Source organism: Hirsutella rhossiliensis (assembly GCF_020360975.1).
Source record: "Hirsutella rhossiliensis strain HR02 chromosome Unknown scaffold00001, whole genome shotgun sequence".
NCBI classification, from domain to species: Eukaryota; Fungi; Ascomycota; class Sordariomycetes; order Hypocreales; family Ophiocordycipitaceae; genus Hirsutella; species Hirsutella rhossiliensis.
In genome coordinates, this window is record NW_025408667.1 from 11,197,990 (window position 1) to 11,224,687 (window position 26,698).

Sequence of the window (26,698 nt, forward strand, 5' to 3'; positions counted from 1 at the left end):
GGCCTGGCCTATAGCCACTAAGGGGAGTTGGGGGGGATGCGTTAACCTACAGGCTGTACGACTGTACAATCTGTCGGCAGAAAACGGACACGATGCGATTACTATGATCATGTAGAGGCAAGGATTAGGTCTACACCATGCTGGTCTGGGCGCTGCGGCCGGATTGCGCTGCGCAGCTCCCCTGCTGCCCTGCTATTCCGTGCTTTAAGGGTGGATTACTGTTGACTGAGCCGCACGGCGGAGAGCCACTTGTCTGACATCGGATAATCGACCGCGCCCACAGCTCAGGGCCCCACCATTCGCCATGTTCCGCCTGAGCTCGCTCAAGCCACTTTTGTCAAGGAGGCTGCCCTCAGTGGGAGAATCGATCGCAGAATACCCGCACCTACTGTTGCAAGTGAGAGGCCGAGACGTGGTGGGCGACCAACCCTCACGGCCGGCGAAGATTGATTCGTCCACTAAAGAATAACTTCGCGGCTCTGGGCTGTGTTTACTGTAATCATCGGCGATAATGCCACAACAACCGTTGCACCTTATCGACGCAGATCCACGCCAAGCGCGGGGTCTCCTGTTCTGTGGCGGGGGTTGCATCGCATGGTGCCGGGCTAGCTGCGGAAATTGCTTCGGGCCGGAGATTGCGGAGCCGAGGATCCACAAGCATTGAGGTGGCCGGAAGTAAGGCGGATTTCTGTAGAGAGCTGCAGCACTGAGCATCTAGGCACTATCATGTGACTCGCTTATAATTGTCTTCACAGGAACTACATGCCAAGTCATAGATCCAAAGAGGCGTCGACGTATTGCCCAGTTTGCTTGCGGATTACAGCCCCTTAAGTAGAGAATGTCGGAGCAGCCTCAGTCACTCGTACAATAAAAGAGTCGATCATTCGTAGGATACGCGCCTAATGCGTTACTATCACATGGATGCCGCCTACCGGAGCGGTATGGAGCTTAGCCCGAGCCCGGACCGCGGTGGCCCTTTAACGGTCATAACGCCGGTCGCCGGTCACCGGCCCCACAGTACGGTGCAACGCAGCAGATACAGGCTACGTAAGCAGCGGCTCTGAAAGCCATGCGAGAAACATGACTAGTATAACGTAGCTATTTATATCAGCCCGGATTGTCGAGGCTTCAGCCATAGTGGGATTTATTAGTAACTAAATGTAGGCTTATTGATCCGACGTCCTTATTAGTTTTATCCGTGTGAGCGACCAGTGACCGACGAGATGACAGTTGAAGTTGAAGGGACATCTGCCCAAGAGCCTCCTAATTTGTGGGTTTCTCAAGGGGCTGAGGTTAGCCAATTGAACGACAGGCGCCATCCCCGGTGGTAGGAGGATGCAGCAAGAGATTGTTGCGATTAGGCAATCGCGAAGCGCCCATTCGCTCGATTATGCTACATAATCGTCCATGTCGCCAGTCATAAAAAAATGGCGACAGACAGCCTCCGCTCCTTGTAGTATTGCATCCTATGATCGTCTGATCTTGCGGGCGCCTCTTATTTCCGCACCACCAACGGCGGCGGGCCGACGTCGATCAAGCTAACCTCCATGGTGTAAGGGGTGGGGCTACTCAGTCGACTGTCATGGATCATGGATTTAGGAACGCTGCTGTCAGGGATCATGGATTCAGGCTACTACCATGGATCATGGATTGAGGAACGCTACGCTAGGCTCGAAAGGTTCAGCACGCTGGCCGGTCAGACAACCGCCTCTGACCTACATGTAGGCATTTTGGATGGATGCTGCAAGCCTTCACTTGCGGGAGTGTCACTGCGAGGCGCGGAATAGACGCATATAAGTAGCGAAGTAGCAATATGAACCTAGATAATAGAGCCTTCTTATGATCCCACTCTCGAAGCAGTGGCAGTCACGCAGGATTTCCAAAGCCTGGGGCCTATTCACGAGGCACCCTCGCGGAGGAGATGTAACGAAGTGCAGGCACAGAGCCGCCTGCATGTCTCCTCCGAAGGGTGCCATTCTTCGGAACCGTGCTGTGGGGACAAACATGGCTATAAAAAGGAGGTCGGAGTGGTTAATTGTACGCGCAAGCTGTTCAATCCTCTCTCTAGTTTCAGAACTCTCTGCTATCTCCCTTAAGCGTTACTGCGTGCCTTGTGCCGGCCATGTTTTATCCTCAGCGAGGCGCTGCGACTGGACAGCTACGTTCTGATCACCAGGGCCAGAAACGCAAAGGCGACCAAATCCAACATTTCGCCCCCCAGAGATCTCAACTAGACCAGGATGGGTTCCCACCAATCGACCTTCCCGGCTCCGCAAGTGCTTCCCACGACTGGCTCGGCCACCCACCACGTTCTACGCCTCATACGCGGGACCACGACCGAAGTTCCTTGGATATCCTGGCTGCCCTGAGTAGTGTCGCTTACGGAGGCCCCATAGGCTCAAGGTTTGCTACCCCTACCCGCACCAGTTGCAACTGCTGACATTAATTGCAGCTCCGTCTCTCCCAATAGATCCTACCACGGCCCCGCAGACGACGGTGCGCAGTTCAGCGTCGAAATGTGCGTCGACCTTCCGAGAAGGCGACCTACGAGACTGACTAGCTACGACTAGACCTAAGAAACAATGGGCAGGGCAATATATTGAGTGGCAAGAGCGGTATGTCTTATCGCCGAAGCGAGTATACTGGATGCTAACGATGGCGATAGAGATACTCGAATTCAGAATTTGTCCGTACCCTGACCCGCGACTCTCGCAGAGTGTGTACATCTGGTCTATCGATTTCTAACTCAATATATAGGGAATACTTCATTAGAATATTGGCGCTCCAGGTCACTCGCTTGGCGACAAGACTAGCCGACGCCGACGGGTTTACCGCTGGGGAGAACGTAGTGCAGGGGGCATCTTAAGTGGTGGATCTGCTACATGTAGAGCAGGGGTCTTACTGGAGTAGAACATGCTTTGCCCTCTCGACACACGAATCTGCCAATGTTCTTGAAGTCGCGGCGGCTTGGCTAGAGACGTTAGCACTTTGATTTTAGTATTAAGTCTTTTTCTCGGTTGGCAGTGGCAAAGTAGCTTGTTAGGAAGTCTTATAAGAGCAAACATTAATGCACTCCCTATAATTCCATACTCATGGCTTGCAGCTTATTCAACTATTCGGTCTCTAGTAGGCGCCTGTTTTTATCACGGCGTTTAGCCAGATTCTTCTCTTAAGATGAGGATCTTCATTTTCAGACTAATATTGTTCTTCTCGTCTGCTGTTTATTGAGGCAGTCGTCCAGTGCCCGAATTAGTTTCGTATCGAGTACTGGTTGGCCGCACCGATGGTGTCCTACTTGAACACTGCGATCATGGTCGTGGTAGTTACAAGAAGAACATAGTATACAGCTGCCTTGGACGTAGGCAGTCTCATTAATCGCGGCCAGAATGGGTGCACAGTCCTTCGTCAAATCCTCGTGCATGATTACTGCACTACATAACCCTATTATCCGCTATAGACATCCGTTTCTGCCTCTTTCTCTTCTGCACACCGGCCTGAATACGGGCCTTCCGCTTATTCCACTCTCTTATCAGCTGTGTCGCATTTCCCGCATCGTCTTCGGACACGAGACTTGGCTTCCACTCTATCATGTAGTGCAGCTTTCCACTAATGCGCTCTTCGCCAATAATTCGGAGGGCTTCCCATTCTCCTGGTGGGGTCTCACCATCGGCGTCGTCTGCAGCCCTAATGTAGGCGGTATAGTCTCTTAAATCCGGAGGCGGTGCAACTTCAATGCTGTCATGGACGTCTTCATCAGAAGCGGAATCACTAGTCTCCAAATTAGTCCTGCTGCTAAAGCTCCCATCGCGTACGGCAAACTTGTCAGCCGCAGGTAGCCATGGAGACGACCGCCGGCTCGTCGGCTCGAGGTTTGCGGTTATATCTAGAGAGCCCTCTATACTGGGGATGCCCAAACTCTGGGAGTCGAGGGGGGCCTGGCGCCGCGGACTGGGATTGTGCCAGTTGTGCAAGCTAGATGAACCTTTTTTACTATACTCTCTAGGCGACGCGGTAGCGCCATTTTCTGACTTACGAGTTAGCCTCTTCCAGTACCCTTAATAAGCTTTGTGCCGTACTTCCTGTTTCCAACATTGACGCATTAACAGCGGCTGCCGGCGTAGCTTGGGCATGAGCTGCAGTTTTATGACATATTTCTTTGAGCGACGTAACATTTGAGCTCATGGCATCGACATCATGCCGTTCCGTATAGTAGATGGCCGGACGCGGTGATCGGATTACTGGAGAGAGTTGAGCACGCTCTTGAAACGGACTTGTTGCTCTAATCGTGGAAGGCCCGGTCCACGATACTTCCGGTGTCTGTTCCTCGAAGTCAGAGGTAATGATTTCTGCATCTGCCAAGTGTTAGCTACCCGGCCTTTGTGGCTCGAATAGGCAGAGCAGGACCTTTGCTGGTAGAATTCGCCTCTGTTTGAACTGTAATAGTAGACGGGCTTGGAGTAGGCACCTCCGAAACGCGCTGAGGGTCGGGATTCGAAGACTCTCCGCCACTGTTGACCATATCCGTGTATTTGGCGGAAAATGTGGTGCCGCAGCCGGTCCCGTGAGGGCTAACGAAAAAACGTTCGGTGGCTCTTCCAGCCTTCCCCTTGGCGCTTTTCTCTTTCAAGATTCTGTATGCATTGGCATCAAAGGGTTCGTGGAATCTGACGTTCATGTCGGAATCGAGCTGTATGTAGACGTAGATGAGGAAAGAGCAGGTGAGGCAATGGCATGGCGTTTATATATTTGCAGTTACCATGATCCCAGTCTTCAGCCTGTTAGACTAAGGGGGATAGACTACGTCTCTTATCCACTGAAGTAGCGATGTCACTGTTGTAATGAACGAGATGAAGCTGAGCGATTGTTCGGTAGATCACCGAGACTTCCTATCCAATGGCCGACACACAGGCGTCATCTTCCCCACTGGCCGTGAAACGCTTATTTTACGTGGATGCGGTCGATCCTCTTTTGGCGGCGACACAAGTCCAAGGACGCGGTGTTCCTCTGCTCTAGCCTGCTCTAGCGTCCACTTGCTGCAAGTCACGCATTAAATCGTATGCAATAACCGCTATAATACAAATCCTCCGTCCGATAAGCTCTGCAGCCTGTTCAACTTTTCTATGGCTACCAGGCACCTGAAATCGTATTTACTTATTGTAATTGATATAACTGGTAAGATTCTGTGGGTGGAGAACATTGGTGAGGATGGAAAAGCTCGTTTACGAGCCTCACTTACGAACACAGCCATCCCGTTAAAGACATATAGTTAAGGGGCATTATCGTACTGTGCCCATTACACTTGAGAGCTAACATTTAATTTTCGCTGAATTCTGTATGAACTCCTATGCTAAGTGAAGTAGTGAAGGCGGATTGGCTCGTTAAAGGGAGACAGACGGAAAGACAAAGACGGAAGAGGAGGAGTTCGGAGCGGGACAGCGAGGCCCGCGCTTACCATGACAAGTCTCCGTAGACAGTGCTTGAAATGAGAGGCTAAGTAAAGCTCGAGTATTTACGAGTAGCACTGCGTTCTAGGAATCAACAGATATCGTGGACTCGTTTGACCGAGTACTCCCTACAGAGGCTATTCTTCAAGGGTTCGATGAACACTCCGCTATAGTAAAGCCCCATCCTTTATCAACCGCGAAACTGTGCGGCGATCTAATGAGAATCTTTCCCTCCGAATATCACTCCCTTCCCAAGCACCACCATGGAACTGCAGATCGAAAATATCTCCGGTTTTCCCCCGTACTTGCACCGAGAGGCTGTCGAGGCAAGCCATCAGTGACCTCATCGGCCAGGCATGCCGAGTTTGGTCTTCCCACAACTGGGATCGGACATCCCGCCGGAACGTAAAATCCACCCCAGACTTCAAATGCAGGATTGCTCCTACGGCCCGTAATGGCGTAGTTGTATTGCACTGACGCTTTTGTGGTGTACTAGATTGCTGCATGGTTCTCTTCTGTGGTACAGCAGCATTATCGTCCGGGATAATGGGGCTGAGGTTTGCCGCGCCGGTAGCAGTTGGAGCTGAGAAATTATCAGTCGAGCTTCTAGTAATCTTAAAACTACCTCTGCTGCTCTCGTATTGTTTCGTTGGAGTGTTGGTTGGAAACGTACTTATGTTGCTTCCGTCGCAGTCGCCCTGGCTAAGGAGGTCACTAGGGTCGCTGCCCCAATCTATTTCACCGTGGTCCCCATCGCGGTCGTCAGGCATGTTGAGAGTGGCTGTAGATTATTAAGGTGGCGAGTCACAAGATGTTGTCAAAGAAATTTCAAGGATCCGAAGACCTCGAGCAGATCTCTTAAACGTCGTAGAATCGTGCAGCTACTCGGCTCGGTGCTAACAGACCGGCCAAAGCTTGACCAACAAGTGGAATTCCGGGCCCCGCCGCTTTGCAAGGAGTCCGAGGCTAAGTCTGAGCTCCCTTGGCGGGCTTACAGTAGCATGAACTACTGAGCGGCCTGTAGTGCTTCTTACCGTAGTCTACGGCGCCTTATATGCATTTTTGGCTGTTGGTCTTCACTAATGGCCTAGAGCCAAGTAATGGATAGCCGAGACGTTCCAAGAGCGTTTGACCAATTGGCGACTTTGGCCCTCACTGTCCGCTTTGCCCCGTCTACAGATAAAGCGTCGTAGCGTCGCCCAACCTCGAACCCGGCTTTACGGTGCATAAATAGTCAACTAGCTCCGCATTTGGTCACGCCATGTCATCAGTAGCGCTTCCTCGGCGCCACGTCCAGCCATTAAAAACCCGAGCACAGGCGACACGATATAAGGCTCCGTAATTTGCCCAAAGCTGAGCTAGCCGAATCATACTCAGACATCTTCTCGCTCGGTATGTCGTAACCCAACGACATTCCGACGACAGAGTCTCACGAGGCTTTGCATCGCATTTTAACCCTGCTTGCCGCCGTTTCCGTTGCAGTATTGACACGGAATGGATCTTGTAGGCAGAAAAAGTCGGTCGATGCTTGTTCATGCCCTCTTGTGAGCTCGGTTACGGCTGCCATATTCGCAGCCATGAGCTCAGTTCCGTTGGTGTTCCACTCCAAACGCCAAGGCAATACTCCGAGTAAGGAGTCTGTAGACTTATAGTTCTCGGATTTTCTTGTAAATCTCTCCGTCATCGATTTTCTGGCGGCTACGTTCGTATGGTATTCAGTAAAACACAGGGAGGCCCTATACTTTCGCTTAGTGAATACGCAGTTTATAGCCCTCCATGCGGGCATGATGATACTGGCAACTCAGGTCTGGCGCTTGGGGGTTCAATACACTCTACTCCGTAGCCGCGCAAGCGCAAAGAATCGCTAACGGAGATATGCCCAGGTGGACGGTGTGGCCGTTCATTTGACAAGCAGTTTTCTCCACAAGCATACTGAGTAGACGCTATAATTTTATGCAGACGTGCTTTCAAGGGACTATGGTTGCATGGTCTACATTACTTTCTTTAGTCGCAGCAGCAGCGACGTCGTCATCCCACAAAGCTTTATCCTGCTTCATAGTTCAATGCCGCTTCATCGTCCACGGCTACTTTATTTATCCCTTAACTGTCGAGAAGAAGGTCCGAACGAGTTGAGGTCTCTAGGTCTCTCTAGGTAATACAGCTTGAAACCAGGTAAGGGAAGTCTGCAGACTGTTGTTTCTTCTTCCTAGACCACTGAGGGGTCCGGAGGATCTCCTATTCGAACGGGGACCCTTTGAGGAGTCCGGCATAACTATTACTGGCTCGGGGACCTCGAGAGACTGAACTATCGATTTCATAGCTAGAAGAGCTATTTGATCGGGGAGATGGAGCTGATGTTGCTGACGTAGATGACTTACGTGGCCTTCAGTAAGTGGCAAGAAGTGCCCTCTTCCTGATAGAATGTATACTATACCTGAAAACGGGATATCAACTTGGGAGAAGCGTGGAGGGATATAAAAGGGGCTGCTTGAACGGGGGAGGGAGAGATAAAAAAAAAACATCTGATCGGGTGATACTCGACCTTCAAAAAGTCCCTTTATCCACGTTTATGCCCGCTTTTGCTCTCTCCTTCGCGAGATTAACCTCTGCCCGAGTCCCCCAACACTGTTTGCAGAAAGTAACATTCCGCTAATATCTGCATCAAATTATTCTTCTCATTATGGAACGCATGATCGGCAGACCGCTGAAAACGAGCTGCGCTCACTTACGCCTAACAGACTTGCCATTCCGTGCATGCCTTATAGGGATTGCAGAGCATCTCGAACACCTCCCAGTACTTAATAAGGAGATTCATTTCCCCCAGCATATCCTGCCCTTCAAAGACCTCGCTCTTATCGTTCCATTGCAACGTTATGGGAAAGTGGCTGCCGCTGTTAATCTCAACTTCCAATGAAAGAATGTCCGTCATTAGCGCGAAATGAGCTCCCTCGAGCGTCGTGTCGGCACCGATTGTGTCAGACCTCCAGTACCCTTCGGCAGGCTCTCTTGATCCTTTAAACGTATACTCATGGCTTCTGTCCCCGTGATTATGTCCCAGCCAAACCCGCAAGAGCTTGACTGTGTTCACTGCTTTCGCGGCTCCGCTCGTCCGCTCTGGGCCGGCCTTCCGAGGTCTTCCACCACTTCGGCGATGCGCGCGTGGTTCTTCATCCGGCAATCGCCCTAATGGCCCCTGTGGTAGTTGGTCTGGCCGCCGTTGGGCCGCCTGAGCTTCTAAGGCGCTGAGACGAGAGCTAATGGCGGCCAGCCGCCTTCGAATTCTGTTGAGCTCGTGGCAACATAGGTCGCTGATCTTGCGGTCCATCTTAGCAAAGAGCGTGGCACATGTGCAAGTAGTGCTTGCAGTGGCAGGTTCATTCGAGCCGCCATGATCGGTTCCATTGTCCGCTGGTATGCCCCAGGATTCAAAGACCTCGCTATGTAAGGCTAGTTCCTCCCAGCTAATGTGACCTTCAAGTAGAGAATCACTACCGGAGTCGTCGGTATTGGCTTCGTGAATATATGGCTGAAATTCTTGACCCTCTGTGTTTCGGGCTGACCAACTGGTAAGGCTGTCGTAGCCTGCTTGTTCCGCATTCATGGCGCTGTAGGGAAAAGTATAACGAAGGGAGAGGGTAAAGTACATATGGGGGATTAGAAGAGAGAGCCATGTGTAGCCGGGATGGGGCTCGTGGTCTTATAGGTAATATTCTCGCCCAAGTATATCATGTGATCCTATCTGGAGTTTCTAGATTCGGTATCGTGGATCGCACAGTCTGCTGACATCGACTCACAGTAAACGACGTGCAGTGTCAGACAGTCCCGTCTGCTCCAACACAACAAGAAACATCCGCCCAGGTTAATCTCCTCCGCCTGGTGCGTTTAAGTACTATCGTGGCACACCTCGCGTTAGGCTGCGCCTTCTATGTCGCTATCTATACCTGAGCGGATCATTAGCTGGTAGCCCCTTACTTGCTTCCTGAAGTCTGTGAACGACTGGTCGGCCCGGCGAAATTCAGGCGTGGGCTTCGCCTGGCAAGCATCTGGGGCGAGATAGAATATAACAAAGAGACAATATACGCAGGAGAAATTTATTTATAGCTTGGTGAAAGAGTCTCTATGTGACTATCGGATAAGCTGTTGCCAGTCTATTACAGTTGCTGCATCGACATTGGATGGTGTGTTCTGCGCGAGGTCGGTCCCCATTGCCCACCCAGCGGACCCAATAGCACGCGTGCTAGCCTGCCTTCATGCCAGCAGCGAGACACAAATCATTAGGGCCAACAAGTTTAGGCAACAAGTGATCGGTCAGCCCAGGGTAGCACGCACAATGAGCCGAATCTGCGGACATGCCCGTGGCCTTCCAGCACAGAACCAATTCCTATTAGTCTATCTACGCCTAATTATCAGTCCATTAACATCCTTAATAGTTATTCAGTGCTTATACCTCTAGCCGTATTGATTACGTCTAGTAAGTAGGCATGACAATAGGTCGCTGGAGGAGAAACGCCATCGTATACCAGCGGTTCATCTTACTTGTGCCTTGTAATACAGTACTGTAAAGCACCAATATTGACGAGCTCGCGCTGATCCTACCGCTCATGTCCGCCTATCCACTTAGGGCTGCTTTCTAGAGATAGGCACCGGATTGGCAAGAAGCGAAAAAGCATTCTGGACATGCCCGGCCCACTGTTGTAAGGCCGATGTGGACATCTGCTGTGTCTAATCGTTATTTTTCACGTCGTTGCCAGCGTCCTTTGAGCTGCTGAATTGTCCGCTTCTTGACGAGCAGACCTCTGATGTGTAGCTGCCTGTCGCCTGGCGGTGGTAAATGCAAGTCCAAAATGGGCCACGGCAATATGACGCCATGGGAGCACTTTCAGCGGACTCCGGCGGTCAAATTACGTAAAGCTTCGGGGGGCGAGGCCATTACAGTCGCGAAGATCCGGCCACCTACATCTACTTATCCAGTTCAGGATATTTCCGGGAAACAGTAGGCAAAAGAGGACAGTCACCATTATGACTCACCTGCACCTCCTCCCCATACCAATTCAACCCCATCCCCCTGTCCCTAGCCTCGATTGTAGGCCATAAGCAGGACTTATCGTGGGGTCGATTTGCGGAGTAATTTCGGGAAATCGTATGCGATTACACATCTACCATCTGATAAGTGCCCGGCGGCGCGCACGCGAATATCTCCACGGCCAGCAGCTCAATCGAGGCCATTCCGGGGCCTGGGGGACTACTACACTCCGGCGGCGCGTTTGGTCGAGGAGCACTCCGTATAGGCTGCTGTCCGTCGAGATATTTGCATTGCAGCGCCGCGAATGGGTAATGGGGGGCTAGGCTCGGCTACAGGAACTGCGAGATAGTAATGCACTGATCCTACGGCCCTTTGATCCTCAAAAATATGTCTAGTTACATGGATATAAATATGTATAAAGACTCTACGAGGCGGCTGGCTTACGTCGACGAGGGGCGGTCCGCTTTCCCAGCCGGGTCCTCCGCCCCCGACGGCCCTGACCTCGAGTTGGACCTGGTCTCGGGCCTGGACCTGGGTCATCGGGCACGGGGGTCCCTACCTGTACCCGCATCTGGCCCTGGCCCTGGCCCCGATCCTGGCCCCGCCGTCGGCACTGTTTGAGCTCGTCGACGAGTCGGTTCAAGCTTCGGCCGGCGCGTAACAGCTCTAGCTCTGCAACGGCCGCCTCCTTGCATTTGCCGGACGCCATACGGGCCAACAGCTCGTCCCAGATCACCTTCCGACGACAGAACTGCACTCTGACCCCGTTCCCCGGGCGCCAGCGGCTTCCCCACGTCTCTTCCAGCTCCCGTACGGCCTTCTGACCTGCAAACCCTTCCTCCCACTCCTTCCAGACGTCCCCCACCGTAAAGACCCTTGCCAGGGCTGTGACGATAGGCATGCCTGGTACCAGAGGCTCTGGGGCGGGGGCCGGGGCCGGAGCTGTATTGAGATTCAAGGTAGGTACTGTTGACGGCGCCGGGGCCGGGGCCAGCGCCAGCGCCTCTGCTGACCCGGCTCCGAAGTAGCCGGTAAAGGTGATAGGGACCTTGCCTTGGAGGAGGGCATCGAGGCCGCCCTGAATCCCGTCCAGCCGGGCCTCAAGCCGGATGGCGAGCCGCTGACTATTCTGTAACAGGGCCTCCCGCGTGCACTCTATGACGCCGCTTAGTTCCGGCAGCGCGCGTCGTACGAGCAGGCTTACCGGCTCCATAGCCCCTACCGCGGTGGACCGCACGGCGACGGCGAACTCGTCCCACTCGGGCCCGCTAAAAGGGGCGTAGGCGAAGAACGGTAGCGACGGGTAGCGGAGCTGTAGGACGGCCAGGTCCTGCAGAAGTACTATACGCAGGCGCCGCATAAGCTTAAGGAAGCCGTCAGCGGCTAGGTCGTCGTCGTCGAGACCGCCTTCTGCCCAGCATTGCCGGCGCGCGCGCGCCTCAAAGCGGGGTTCCCACTCCTCGATCCACGGCCACAGCTGCTTTTGTAAGACGTACGGGGGTTCGTGAGCCGCACGCGCGAGGAAGTAGTCCCCCGGGGAGGCCGAGAAGCCGGCGACGATCCGCATGAACTGCCGCGGTAGGTGCGTAAGATATGCCTGGCAGAGCACGCTCTGGTTCCAGCGGCCGGCCTGCGAGATCTGGGCGAGCGACGTGCCATGGGTCTCCGCGTCCTGGGCGCCCACCCTGCGCGGGAGGTGCGTCTTCTTCGACGCGATAAGGCCGGCAGCGCCGAAGATACGCCAGGTCTCTTGTAGCTGCGTCGGGTACGAGCTCCTGCTCGCGGTCCCGCCCGACGAGGACCTTGATCCGATACCAGTCCTGACGGCGCCGGAAGGACGGGGTGGTTCGCCGGCGACGTGCCAGCGCCAAAGAAGAGCTGTGCTAGGGCCCTTGAGTACAGAATAAGGGGTCCTTGTGCCGGAGCGCGCCCATAAACTCCTTCCTCGCCGTCTTATTTAGCTTGCCGTCCCGTAAAAGGCTTACCAGGCACCCACAGGGGTCGGGCCTCCGAAGGCGGATAGTCGAGTAGGGATAGGTCTGCAAGCTCCATCTTGCGGCGGTTCTCCCCGTAAGAGGTAGTAGTGGCCGAAGAGGAGGTCGACTCGCGTACGGAGGTTTTGCTGCGTATACGCGGCGCCAGTGAGAAGGAGATCCTGGATCCGAAGCCATTCATCGGGAGGTAGCCGGCCTGGATCCCGTCGCTTCCGCGGTCTTTAAAGGAGGCGCGGTCGTGCTTCCCCGCTGCCGGCCCCGTTGCTCAAGGAATCCTCGTACGGCGGCGCCCCGGGGATTCTCCGTATTCGCGTTGCCGTGAGCCACCTGGAGTCTCCATAGCTCGATAACGGCCGCGATATAGGCGTCGATAGTGCCCCTCGTAAGCAAAGACCCTTCGGTAAGGTCTACTGCAGCCGTCGCGAGGCCTGTGGGTGGCACGTAGCCCTCGCGGTCGTCAGCGAGCAGCTCGGCGGCCTCGGCCAGGGGGACCTCCAAAGCTTCGGCCAGGCTTTCGGCCTCTGCCATGGCCGCGGCCTCGAGCTGCTCCTGCTCACGCTGTTGCCGTACCTGTACGGCCTCGCCGTTGCCGTTGCCCCTAACCTTACCCCGCGCGCGCGGCTTCTTCTTCTGCGGCGGCACAACGCGTCGTAACAGGATATCCTCTTTGAGCCACGCCGCCAGCTTGTCCGGCGTTACGAGCTCGCCGTCGGGCCAGCTATAGAGCGAGCCGTCTGCTGCAGCCCGAGGCGTATGGCACCAGGCCTATACGTATTTGTCTGTTAGCCGCCTAGGGCCGTACGTGACAGGGATCGAAGTGGAGGACCGGCCGGGGGACGCGCCTTCCACTCCCGCTGCTTCGCCGCGTAACTCCGCGCCGTGTTCGCCGGCTGTTCGTCCTTCTTCGCCTGGATGCCCGCCCTCCGGGCGGCACGGCGCGCTCGTCAGCTGCCGTGTACGAGTCGTCCGCGGCCATCTCGGTCGATCGGGCAACCTTCCTACGGGGCGAATGTCTGGGCTGGGTTGGCCGGAAACCCGATAAGTCGGGTGGGAACTTATCAAATGCACTTATCAGGCGTCCTGCACACGATTTCACGGGCGGCGTTTTGCGGGCGATAAGTGGTCACGTGGTCTAAGTGAATTACGACGCAATTGCGGGCACCACCGATAAGCAGCTTACCAATGTCACGTATGCCATGTTCGCAATTCGTACCCTTGAAGCAGCTGATCACTCTTAGGGACGTACTTGGATACCAGCATATCTGTAACGCGCCAGTTACTACGACAGCTCGAGGCCCGTGGCGTCTAACCCCGTCAGGGAGCTTTCCCAGTAGCCACGTGAATTATACGTGGCTTCTAACCGCTTCAGGGGGCTTTCCCAGTAGCCAAGTGGATTATACCGCTTCATGGCCATCCATTGCCCACCTACCGTTAGCTCGTGTCCCGAGGTGCCTCTGCACCTTGATGGAGCTAAAGGCGCTTCGGCTCTCACGACTGTCCAGAACTCGTTTCCTGCGAGGTGCCTCTGCACCTTGCGAGAGCCCATAAGTGCTTCGGCCATTACCGCAGTCCAGGAGCTCATGCCCTGCGGAGAGCTGCCATGCCCTGCCGGAGCTAATGCCCTTCTGCGAGGGTTTATACCTGCCAGGAGCTTTCATGCCCTGCTGGTGCTTAGACCCTAGCCTCCGGTGAGCACACCGGATGCTGCCTCGCAAAGCAGCAGGACGAAGCAGCAGACCTTCACGTGGTGTCCGGTGTCAGTAGCTGCGATGCTTCCCTTCACACGACTGGCGGTGTGGTCTTGAGTGGATGCCTAGCTGCGGACGGTTGAAGCCGCCGCGCTGAATACATAACCTGATCTCATCGCCTGTTTACTGAGCGGAGCGCATTGTCGGTGAAGCCAACATGCTGCAATATAGATTCAAGTTGATTTCTGGCTCTCGGGCCTTCTGCGGCTCTGGGTAAGTCTGCCGCCAGGTTAGACTGCGTCTGCCGACCAAAATAGCAAAACACAGATCGCTCTCGAGTATGCCTACCGCCGGAGCCGCGACCCGGCCTGCTCAGTGTTCTGGGTCCACACCGACAATGAGACGACATTTACGCAGGACTACAAGGTTATTGCGAAGAGGCTGGGCCTGGCGGGCAGTCTGGATGGGTAGGAGCTGCTGACGGCCGTACGCGAGCGAATCGAGACGGACCCGTGCTGGCTGCTCATTCTCGACAACGCGGAAACACCACGCCGTCGTCGTCGTCGTCGCACCGTACGGCGTGGCACAGTGGAACACATCTTTTCAGGACGAAACGAGGGCTGTGGCGGAAGCTTATGGCAAAGCGCAATTGCCACCGCGGGTGCCCACCGGCACTGGATCACGGGGCGGATTGGTACAGACGCCGTTGCCGTTCAAGGCAACGAAGCCGGCACAGGACGCAGTGGAGGGGCCAAGGCGCGGGCCGCCTCAACGTGGCAGGCCGAAGATTCGATGGGCCCCGAAATGTGTTTACAAGAGGCCGGCCATTATACCCCACCACTTCTTTGACCGGCTAGGCCGGTGCCGGGACACGACGGGCAGTCTTGGTTGGCTCTGCTGCTAATCGTGGGCCTCGATGGGGCGTGGAAGCAGAGAGGTTGATGATTCCAAGCAGGCATCTGGCGAACGCGCCAAGAGCGCACAGGGCGCTAGCGCCTTCTGCCTGGTCCGGCTCGCGGGCAGAGGCGGGACTAGGCAGACCGCCTACAAACACGAGCGCTGTGCGTTTGCGGGCCCTCCCTGCGAGTGCTGAGGTGGGAGACGTGGGGTCTCGGAGACGCTTGCGAGAAAATGGCCAGGGATCAAAACTTGCGTCGCCAAACAGCGTCCTTCCCGGGCGCACTTCAGCGACAATACGTACTCTCCTCGCGAGAATAGAGGGCTAGCCTATTGTACACGTTATGCGACGATTCGAAACCCAAAACGTGAAATACATGGACCTATTGTCCGGATATCCGCTCGTTGCACTATTGTTGTTCACCCATTTATCACCCAGAGTGGCCCTTACTCATTCCGACCTGCTGCGGCCGTATGACCTCCCACCGCGGCCTCCTCGTCCGATGCCTCCGAAATTGACGAAAGTACTGGGAGAGTAAGAGGGAACACCGCCGCCCTCGCAGTCCAAGACGACCCTGGACCCAGCGACTGGATGCTCGGAATACTCGTGAGTGCTGGCCCCACTCGAGTACACTGTACAACTCGTTAGGCAGTACACTGACGTATGGGGCTGTGCGCACCTACTCTTGGTTCGCGTCGGAGCAACTTCAATCGTTCAAGCCTGGAAGCCCGTTCATGCCAGTCAGGATGGGGAGCTGGTGCCGTGGCATCGGAGGCCGTTGGTGGGGCCGCCGGGCCGGAAGACCTGCCATTGCGGGGCCCAGCTTCAATTTTCAAAAGACTGGGAAATGGGAATTAACGCCGGTATTTCGGATTCCTGTCAGATCGAGGTTGGGCATATGCTGGGCTGGCGACAGCGATGATAAAAGTCGAAGCCAATAGCATACAACTAGCGCATCACCTACGGTCGAAATGCTCGAGTCTCAATAAGTCGAGGTATTTCGTATTAAGGTTTCTGTCAAAATTGGTCTCGCCTGTTCTAGCGATGGACTGAGTTGCGTTGGTTGGTTGTATTCCGGGTGATCCAGTGCCGTGGTTGCGTTGCGCACTCGTTGCATGGGTGCTGTGCAACCAGAAGCTGGGTTAACAGTTAACACGTCGTCGCGACGTCGCCAGGATAGTGCCAAATCAAAGATAAGAAGAAGGGGAAGAGACGGTGGGAGACGCGGGTCTCGAAGCCGTTTGTGAGAAAAATGACTAGGAGCCAAAACTTGCATTGCCAGCGTCCCGTTCGAGTTGTTGTTGGTTAAGGTCTTGCCATAGCCTTGAAGCTTCTATCCGTAATTGTGATGTCAGACTGCACGTCTTACCTAGCGCAGAACTAGCATTTTTTCGGGAGTTCCAAATAAATATGGGGCGCGGCACACACGAAGTCCGTTATGCAAACTAAATAAGCTGCATGCACGATCGGGAATTGCATGGAGTTGACTCCGGCATATCCAACCAACGGGAGACTAGGGGCCAATACGTGAATTCGAGGGCCAAAGACAAGAGTATCACAAGGAATCATTAGCCCAGCTGATACCGCGAACGGCCTAACGCAGTACATTTGGTCTAAACTCTTTCGGGTAATTGCTGCCTCTGTATAGTCCAGCCCTGCCTTCGCGCTAGCCTAGTTTTCATCGACCGAAAACATTGAAACGAGTAATCAAACATGCACTCCTGATTTTCAAACATGCACTCCGACTTAAACCCCATTTGGAAGAGAGCCCCACCAAAATTTGGCGCGGCGCGTTCCCAACGCCGTGGCCGCCGCGGCTTGCCGCCGGCGCCCGAGGCCACCTCTGCACACACGTTCGTTCGTTTTGAAGCCATCGTTTTGAAGCTATCACCAACTATTCAGCACACCACACCAACGCCGCCACCGCCGCCGCCGCCTACCGCACAACCGTCACGATGAATTCGACCGATCGCAACATGAATACAAACAGACGATGCCCTCACTTCCACAGGCGCCGCCGGGCTCACAGGGGGTACTACGTAATGCCACCGCCTACAACACATGTGCCTGTATACACACAGGCGCCGCCGGCGGCATCGTACGTCTACCCGATGCCACCTACGCCCTCACAGTGGCAGCAGGGGCCGCCCCCCTCGGCACAGGGACATCACGATAGCTGCCTGTGGGCACAGCCGCCGGTACAGTCGCAAGGGACGGCAAGGGAGCCTGCCCGACAGCCAGGGGATCAGAGGGGACACGGCGCCATACAATTTTGGTAGGCAGGCCGGGCATACGTTCGTCCCTTACGTGCCTCGTCCTCCGCCGCGTCAGACGGATCAGACGGATCCTACGGATCCTCCGGCACCGTCACAGTCATAGTCACGGCGTTGATTGATCTCACGGGCGGTAGTCAAAGGTGTGCACATTGTATATATATCGGAAAATAGGTCGGGCCGGGCGTATTGATATATTTGAACGACTCCAAGGAACGCAGCTTCCAGCGTTGGTGATAATTAAATGCTGATTGAATGCGACCGGGCGGCAGCCGCGGCGGCCACGGCGTTGGGAACGCGCCGCGCCAAATTTTGGTGGGGCTCTCTTCCAAATGGGGTTTAAGTCGGAGTGCATGTTTGAAAATCAGGAGTGCATGTTTGATTACTCCATTGAAACGTCTCCTATGTACCGATCCGCCCAGTGTGACGTTGCACAGTTAATTTGAAACCTCGATGATAAAATGGTCGGGAACATTCTCTTGCAGCAAGCGGATGCTGTGCTGGCAGCTGACAAAGATCAAAAATTCGTGAACGTCGGGCACAGCCATATAATGACAAGTGTTAGGTTATTTAGCCCCGCAGACCCAGTGCTTCCATGCGGCAGCCATAATCCACTTGCAAGTCGATCAACATCCAAATGTCGATCGCGCTAGGGGCCTAGGCTGCAGAAGAAGGTTTGACTGTGATGATGGCGGGTGACAGCAAGGTGAGCATTCACTGTCATGACTGAATAGTCGCAACAAAAAAAGCTTTGGTCTAAAGACCCGAAAAATCAGTCCACCACCTCCTCAAATGGCTACCAACTCATCCACTTCTGCTGAGGACAACCCTTCATCGGCGCTTCCTAGGTTCATAATAATCGGCACTGGGGCCCTCGTCGTGTCGCTGGTGGCTTTGTTCTTGATTCTACGGTGTGTTTGTCCTCCATCGGGCTCAGTAATTTCGCAGTTTGATCCGCTGTGGCGGTAGGTGTTGATGTCCAGGCAGGTATTGCATAGGTAGCCCGACTACGCAGCAAGACGCCGACGACGATGCAGAGGCTGTGGGGGCGCCAAGGGACATCAAGAAACTTGATGCAGTCGCATCCACCAAAACATATGGAAAATTGAAAAGCGACATCCAAGACTTTGCCAATCCACCTCGCTATTATACAAGCACCATCGTCTGGTGAGTTAAACCGCCCTTTTTTCGGGGTCAAGCAGCCAGGCTGATATGCCAAAAACGAATCGCGCAGTGCCATTTGCTTGGAAAATTTACAAGACGTCGACGTGATCCGACAGCTATGTTGTGGTCATATATTCCACGCGGAGTGTATACAGAAATGGTTCCTGAAGCAACATAGCATCTGCCCATTGTGTAAATCATGCTTTATGAGCGGAGCGCATACCGTCAACTGACCATCCGAAGCCGACAAGAGTCTCCAAATCCTTCTGGTCCAATGCAAAGCTGAGATGCTTACTGGGCAGTTGGACAAATAGCTTTTCTGGGGGGGGCCGAGAGGCATCACCCCTTGGACAAATGATAAGACCAGGCAAAGCTGGCTGACATTGGACTGCATCGGCTACGGAATCAAAACTCCGATTTCTGGTGACCTGGGAAAGGCGGCTGCTATGCAATCTAAACATGTGATGCTGTTGGAGGACTCCAGCCGGATCTAGAAGGTTCCATGGATACGGCGACTCCATCGCCTGAGTCTATATAGACCCGGATCATCATCACATCTGTAGCTAGACAGGCAGGCATCAATAGATCGTTGTCTCATCCTTTCCAGTCCGCAGGTGCGGACAACAGATGCCATGCACCTGACGCGGGCGATGCTCCAGACCATGCCAAGCGGTGGTGTTGGTGGTGGCCTGCATGCACCCATGATTGGATCGTGCCTCTGCACCATCATGCGGCACTCGTCAGGCCAACAGTGCAGGTAGCAAGTAGCTCACCGAAGGAAAAGCTATACAAGTATGCTGGCCGTGCGTCCTGATTTTGCGAGGTTTGTGAGTCCCTTCTAAACCGATGTTGAGGGCAACACTGGCGTGGCCTGCTGCTACGTTGGAGTGACGGTGCTGAGGGTAATGTTATCGACGAGCAGGCGCCTAGCCTGGGGCAAGCGATTCGCCCGTAATGGCAGACTGATGGACCTGGACAAAGACATCCCGTTTACGCAGCCGTTCTTCCCGTAGTAACTCACGGAGCCCGCATTCGGCATATACGCCGCTTCTATGTCTAACCGGCTTTCTTCTCTTGCTCCGCAGAACTTGGTCGCCCGGCGTAACGAATGAGGTGACCCACCGGGGGTTGCTCTGCATTCTAGTGTACAGGTCTAGGGGACTTGCGATAAATAATCAGACCTTTATGTAGTAAATCAGGCTGTCAGGCCATTCTCGCTAGTGCGTGGCAGCACTTTTGCTAGTCGTCACGGTCTCGCCCTTGCGTTCTAGGTTTCATGTCAATAGCGGCCTGCAGGAAGAGAAAAAGTACCAGCCGAGACCGGACGCGACGACTTGACGAATCCATGAGCAGATCGTGGTGTGATGCTCCGGAAGTAGCCGAATTTCAAGCTCTCTGCCGAATAGTTCAGTTCTTCTTCCCGTGGCAGATTCTGCAAAGCCAGTAAAGTACTCCGCTATGCTCCAAATTCGCGCCGTATCTGTAGATCCACATCTCTTTGATCTTTGTACCGACGACCCTTTTGTTACGAAGTCTCATTTTGGCACCCAAAAGTCGTTTGCCGCCGTGCCAGATATTCTCCCAATCAATGCCAAATTCCCATTGTGAAGCATCTGTCTCGTCTGCTCTGGCCTTGGACGTGGCAGGAGTAGCCTCATGACTGTCATTAACTGGGGTGGGGTGGGGTGTGGGCGGGATGCAAATGACTGCGGTACAGACGACACGGGGCTGGTATCCCTACTAGAAGACATAATGACGCGGTATGATACACAGTAGCTCGTAGATGGATGGGAAGACGCGGAAGTTGGGCAATGTATACGCGTAGGTAACTTATTGTTATTCTCCAAGGGGTCGATGGTCCAGTCTATCTCCTTGAATCGAATCAGACAACCGCCCCTGACCTACATGTAGGCATTTTGGATGGATGCTGCGAGCCTTCACTTGCTGGAGCGTCATTGTGATGCGTGGAATTAACGCATATAAGTAACGAAGCAGTGATATAAGCCTAGGCAATAGAGCGTTCCCATGATCCCATGCTCGAAGCAGTGGCAGTCGCGCAGGATTTCCAAAGCCTGGGGGCTGTTCGCGAGACAACATCGCAGAGGGGATATAACAAAGTGCGGGCGCAGGGCCGTCTGCATGTCTTCTCCGACGGCGAAGGGTGTCATTCTTCGGAACCGCGCTGTGGGGACAAACATGGCTATAAAAGGGAGGTCGGAGCGGTTAGCTGTGCGCGCAGGCTGTTCAATCCTCTCTCTGGTGTCAGGACTCTGTGCTATCTTCCTTGAGCATTACTCCGTGCCCTGTGTCGGCCATGTTTTATCCTCAGCAAGGCGCTGCGATTGGACGGCTACGGTCGAACCGCCAGGGCCAGAAACGCAAAAGCGACCAAGTCCAACATTTTGTCCCCCAGAGATCTCACCTAGACCAAGATGGGTTCCCACCAATCGACCTTCCCGGCTCCGCAAGTGCTTCCCACGGCTGGCCTGGCCATCCACCACGTTCTATGCCGCATACGCGGGACCACGACCGGCGTTCCTCGGATATCCTCGCTGCCCTCAGTAGGGTGGCCTACGGAGGCCCCATAGGCTCAAGGTTTGCTACCTCTACTGATACCAGCTGCAACTGCTAACATCGATTGCAGCTCTGTCTCTCCCAATAGAGCCTACCAGGGCCTCGCAGACGGCGGTGCGCAGTTCAGCGTCGAAATGTGCGTCGACCTTCCGAGAAGGCGAGGTACGAGACTAACTAGCTACGACTAGACCGAAGGAACAATGGGCAGGGCAATATAATGGGTGGCAAGAGGGGTATGTCTCATCGCCGAAGTGAGTACACTGGGTGCTGATGATTGGCGATAGAGACACCCGAATCCAGAATTTGTACGTACCATGATCCCACGATCCTCGCAGAGTGTGTGTGTCTGTCGATTTCTAACTCAATCCATAGGGAACGCTTCATTAGGTTACTGGCGCTCCAGGTCACTCACTTGACGGCAAGGCTAGCCTTTCACGCGCCTAAAGTGCTTGACCCATGTAGATGGCTGGTTGATTCCAACCACTGGCTGGAGTGACTTCTCAGGGAAAAGTACAGGGCTGGGAGGCATCTCGTGGTTATAAAAGTAGGGTTGCATAGCCCCTGATGGAGCTCGTCAGAGATCAATGAATTGAATGATTGACCCCGTTCCTCACTCTCTGTCTAGTTGTGTGCGCCTTACAGCCGACGCCGACGGGTTTACCGCTGGGGAGAACGCAGTGCAGGGGGCATCGTAAGTGCTGGTTCTGTTACATATAGAACAGGGATCTTACTTGAAGTAGAACGGGCTTTGCCCTCTCGTCACATGGATCAGCTAATGTTCTTGAAGACGCGGCGGCTCGGCAGGAGACGTCAGCACTGTGATTTTAGTACTGAGTCGTTTCCCCGGGCTTCATTGGCAAAGTAGCTTGTTAGGAAGTCTTATAAGAGCTAACATCAATACACTCCCTATAATTGTACACTCATAGCTACAGCTTATTCAACTTTTCGGTTTTCCAAGAGGCGCCTTTACATATCACTGCGTCAAGCCAGATTCTTCTGTCGAGGCGAAGATCGTCGTTTTCGGACCAATATTGTTCTTCTCGTCTACCTTTTATTGATGCAGTCGTCTGGTGCCCGAATCAGTTTCGTATCGAGAACTGGTGAACCGCACCGATGGTTTTTCACTTAAACACTGCGATCATAATCATGGTGACTTCAAGAAGAATATAGCGTACTGCAGGCAGTCTCATCAATCTCGGCCAGAACGACTGCCAACGAATCGTGGACATGGTTTGCAATGGTTTGGAGCAATTAGCCGATTGGTATTCCTAGCATCTCTGATGCTACTGTCTTTGGCGGCAAGGCCCGGCACAGGATAATCGACCGGGCAGTTAATGCTTTACGACGCTGAAATAGAGCGTCTGTAGTTACTGTTATTTGCCACCGTGTTTTGATACAGGGCTCGCGTCGTTGTATTGGGTCCTGGTGCTCCAAACCACCGATGGTAGCGATAGAGGACACAGAAGTTCGTCGAGAGTACGGACATAGCCAGTTTGTCCATATGCAATCGACTTCGTGTCAGATTATGTCGTATATTCCTGCATCATTGATGTCGAGAAGAAGGTCCGAACGAAGTGAGGCCTCTAGGTTTCTCTAGGTAATACAGCTCGAAGCCAGGTAAGGAGGGAGGTTTGTGGTCCACTGCGGGGTCCGGAGCATCTCCTATTCGAACGGGATCTCCCAAGGAGTCCGGTATCTCTTTTACTGGCTCGGGGACCTCACGAGACTGAACTATCGACCTATAGCTCGGAAAGCTGTTGATCGGGGAGATGGAGCTGAATGTGCTGACGTAGATGACTTACGTGGCCTTCAGTAAGAGGCAAGAAGTGCCCTCTTCCTGATAGAATGTATACTATACCTGAAAACGGGATATTAACTTAGGGAGGCATTGAGGGATATAAAAAGGGAGGGTTGGACGGATAATGGGCAACGGAGGAGAGGAATCAACACATGCGTTACACACACCCTCTGATCGTATGATACTCGACCCTCGAAAAGTCCCATTATCCACGTTTATGCCCACTTTTGCACTCTCCTTCGCGACAGTTATGAGCCCGGGAGAAACAGACTTGTTTCTGTAACTTCCGGTGGCAAGACTGCAACCTTGAGAAAGAACCCCTCTTCCCCGCACGCTTCACACCACCTCGGCTTATCCTCGCCACCTATTCGGCCCGTCCACGGCTGTTAAAGATGTCGAAGACCTCGGCCATGGCGACGACGAAGCGGACGATTCTGACGGAGCCCCAGGACTGGGACCGTTGGGTCAAGGAGTTACGAGCACGAGTAGATAAGCTTGTTCATAAGCTTGTTTTTGAAGATGGCTCCGAGCCCATGGAGCTACCTATACGCCCGACTTTTGATGACTTTGGAGAAGGCGTCAGACAATTCGTTAACCTAACTAACGTTCAGCAAAGAGCTTACTCTGCGGCACTCAGTGAATATGAGGGCAGGCGTAAGGAATACCTTTACGAGACTAAGCTAATCACGGCAGCCAGGACAGCTATTACGGAGTCTATTAGCACTGCTAAACTCACCTCCCTTCGAGAAGGGGATACGCTTAGACAGTGGCTGCAGAAGCTAGAAGCATCGACCGCTCCTTCACGCGGCTTTATGACTGACCGAATTAGGAAGCAGTATTCTAGTCACCTTCGTACTAGTACTAAGACTAACCTACTAGACTGGCTGACTAAGTGGGAAGAGATCATAGAAGAAGCTGACCTTTACTTCATGACTGAGGCGCTAACAGGCCAGTGGCTACGAGATATAGCTGGTGTTATCCGACCCCTGAGTGACGGATACGCTACTATCTTCTACGAAGATAGCCGAAGAATTGATGAAGAAGCAGCTACTGCTCAACACAGGGTCTATCAAGCCCTTCGACCGAACTCTTTAGGAAGCACGCCTACGTTAGCAGCAGTACCACCTTCTTCGATCCACTGGACCTTCCAGCTTGTTGCTAGAAAAATCAGAGAAATTGCAGAGCAACAACCGCATCATCAAAAAGGAGGAATTAAAAGAGGTGCCGGCTTTCTAGCAGATAAGGAAGTTGATGAAAACGACCCTTCTGAAGAAAGACCGAAAAAGAAGAGAAAGGGGAAGAAACCTGACTCTAACAAAAACACTGAGAAAACCGATAAAAAACGATGCCCCGCCTGCACACTTAAGGGTCATGATTTACCGAACTGTTGGTCAATTTTTGAAGAAGACCGACCTGATTGGTGCGCAAAGAATGAAGACCTTACGAAGAAAGCACAACAGGCCCTGGAAAACAGTTTAGATTTAAGAAAGAAGGTGGAAAAGATTCGTTACGAAAAGGAGGCCTAGCAACTACCGAAGGTACGGATAGTCGGGAGAGTCGTTGGGCACGCAGACCCCGCTTTTGTCTTCAAAGTCAGCCAAACGACCGCCTCTACCAACTACCCTCTTCGAAAGTCGACCCTGCTAGACTCTGCCGCCTCCCTACATATTTGCAATAGCCTATCGAAATTCCGGTCTTTTAGAAAAGCAAGAAATGAATACCTAGTAACAGGGGATTCAGAAGTCCGGATCGAAGGTTACGGCAGAGTCAACGTTACGGTCACGGCCCCAGACGGGTCATTACGGGCTTTACGATTAAAGAATGTTGCTTATTGTCCGAAATTCGCGGCAAGCCTGGTATCTTTTCAGTCTCTTCGTGACGAGGGAATCTACTGGGATACCTTCACAGAGCCCTGCCAAGAGATTTGGATCGACTGGACCGAGCTTACCCCTGATTTCGAGGGCTATGTCCGTGTGATGTTCATCACAGACGCATATTCGGGCATGGTTTTCCCCTATTTTCTTAAGACCTATCAGTCAAAGCATCACCTAGCCGCACTTCGAGATTTCGTTAGCTGGATGAAGCTTCGGTTTGACTACACGGTGAAAATCGTACGGTCTGACGGAGAGCTATTCACTAATAAGATCAAGAAGTGGCTACGAAAGAAGGGAATTTCAGCGGAGAAATCGGCCTCGAACACACAGGCCCAGAAAGAGCTCGCAAGATGAGGATCGTAGCAGGCCTTCCTCACGACCTTTGGAAAGAAACCGTGGAAGCATCCTGCTATCTACGGAATCGAACCCCTCGAGCCCCTAGGGCTACAAACTCAACTCCGAATTCGTCGGAAGACTGGAAAACACCTCTTGAGCTCTTTACGAAGAAGGATCGGCCTCAACAGCATGCCCAGCTCAAGGCGTACGGCTGCAGAGCCTATGCCATGACTTCTAACGCACAGCTAGGCAAGAAAAAGAGGCAGAAGCTTGATCCACGGTCACATATAGGATACCTGGTTGGATACAATTCGACGAATATCTTCCGGATCTGGATTCCGCAACGAAGAAAGGTTATTTCGACAAGGGATGTTATTTTTGACGAATTTACCTATTTTGATGGGAAATTCGAGCAGCCGCCGCTGCTTCCTACCATCAATGAGCTTATTCAGCGCGTTGAGATACCAGAAGACCAGAAAATCAACCAGGAAATCCTTGGCGAAGAATCGGAGCTTGAGAGCGTGTTCGACGAAGACTCGGAGGTATTATTTCGTACCCCGGGCCACCGTAAGGCCGCCTGTGGTGCTACTCGTGCAGGTTTGGCCTCAACTCGACAAATGGAAAGAGGCCCACAGTAGCCCGTTCTTAGATCTCGGGGTGGAACAGAACATGGCCGCCGGCGCCTTCTTGGAACTCCTGGAGTGGCTTCGAGAGGTGCTCCTGCAGGACGCGGTCTTCTTTCGCGAGTCCTACCCTGACCATCCTATCTTCCAGGATCCGGTCTTCTCTTGCCCCGAGTTTGAAGCGTTCGCCAGCAAAGTTCACACGTGCACACGGGACCACGAAGACAGCCATACACAATCATTCAAAAAGCGATCCCGTCGGTAGCGGAGAAGCTGCGCACAGTACTGACTCAACAGGTCACAGCCGAGCAGTTAGCCGAGCGAAGACATCTAGACCTTTTGGGGGCTTCTTACGAATTATGTACCAAGTTGCATGAGTTTGCGCAGGCGACCTACACCGTCACTTTCAGCCCTGGCCAAAGTGCTGCAGGTCAACGTGCGGAGGTCGCAGGAGCTCATCAAGAGAGGCGCCGCGCTCCACGAGAGGCGGTCCTCGGGTCCGAGATAGACCCTTCGCAGGCGGTCGGTCCGACATACGCTCCGCTCCCTCTAGAGCAGCAGCAGGAAATGGTGTAAGCGGGCCAGGGGCAAGCCCAGGGGGGAGCGCATGGCGAGCCGCCTGGGCCGCGCGAACCTCCGAGCTTCAAGCTCCCCCGTTCTGTCAAATCTGTACAGGAGCTGCTGCGTCTCTGGCGGCAGGGCTGGGGCGAAATGCCTTCTGTGGATTCTCTTGAGCGCGACTGGGGTTCTCGATGGCGGCCATCTGCAGAGAAGAATTACTTTTCCACGCGCAAGATCATCGTCGATGAGGTTCGGAGGCGGGTCCAGTTGGGCGGCTTAACTGAAGATATCGTGGCGAGGCAAATGGACGAAGAACGTGGACCCAGCTCTTTGGACAAATTGTTCAAGGCCATCCGAAAGGGCAGGCAAGGCGAAAGAGGGACGCAGACGTACGTCGAGGCAAGTTGACGTCGGTGGTAGCGAAAAATCGATGGCACAGGAAATTTGA

At 53.7% G+C, this 26,698-nt stretch overlaps 4 protein-coding genes across 4 annotated transcripts; 2 read left to right on the forward strand and 2 right to left on the reverse strand.

The window, feature by feature from the left end:
- Positions 1 to 2,122: 2,122 nt before the first annotated feature.
- Positions 2,123 to 2,570, forward strand: HRG_01420 (uncharacterized protein; the record flags this gene model as incomplete). Its single annotated transcript, XM_044859891.1, has 2 exons — positions 2,123 to 2,403; positions 2,453 to 2,570. 2 exons carry the CDS (start codon positions 2,123 to 2,125, stop codon positions 2,568 to 2,570), a joined length of 399 nt encoding a protein of 132 aa, XP_044726291.1.
- Positions 2,571 to 8,175: 5,605 nt separating this feature from the next.
- Positions 8,176 to 9,045, reverse strand: HRG_01421 (uncharacterized protein; the record flags this gene model as incomplete). The annotated part of the gene is made up of 1 exon (XM_044859892.1): positions 8,176 to 9,045. One exon carries the CDS (start codon positions 9,043 to 9,045, stop codon positions 8,176 to 8,178), a length of 870 nt encoding a protein of 289 aa, XP_044726292.1.
- Positions 9,046 to 10,796: 1,751 nt separating this feature from the next.
- Positions 10,797 to 13,721, reverse strand: HRG_01422 (centromere DNA-binding protein complex CBF3 subunit; the record flags this gene model as incomplete). Its single annotated transcript, XM_044859893.1, has 7 exons — positions 10,797 to 10,805; positions 10,912 to 10,980; positions 11,033 to 12,345; positions 12,453 to 12,657; positions 12,744 to 13,226; positions 13,304 to 13,382; positions 13,675 to 13,721. 7 exons carry the CDS (start codon positions 13,719 to 13,721, stop codon positions 10,797 to 10,799), a joined length of 2,205 nt encoding a protein of 734 aa, XP_044726293.1.
- Positions 13,722 to 23,248: 9,527 nt separating this feature from the next.
- Positions 23,249 to 26,658, forward strand: HRG_01423 (transcriptional activator of glycolytic enzymes domain-containing protein; the record flags this gene model as incomplete). The annotated part of the gene is made up of 6 exons (XM_044859894.1): positions 23,249 to 23,434; positions 24,725 to 25,008; positions 25,035 to 25,608; positions 25,664 to 25,946; positions 25,994 to 26,261; positions 26,331 to 26,658. 6 exons carry the CDS (start codon positions 23,249 to 23,251, stop codon positions 26,656 to 26,658), a joined length of 1,923 nt encoding a protein of 640 aa, XP_044726294.1.
- Positions 26,659 to 26,698: the final 40 nt, after the last annotated feature.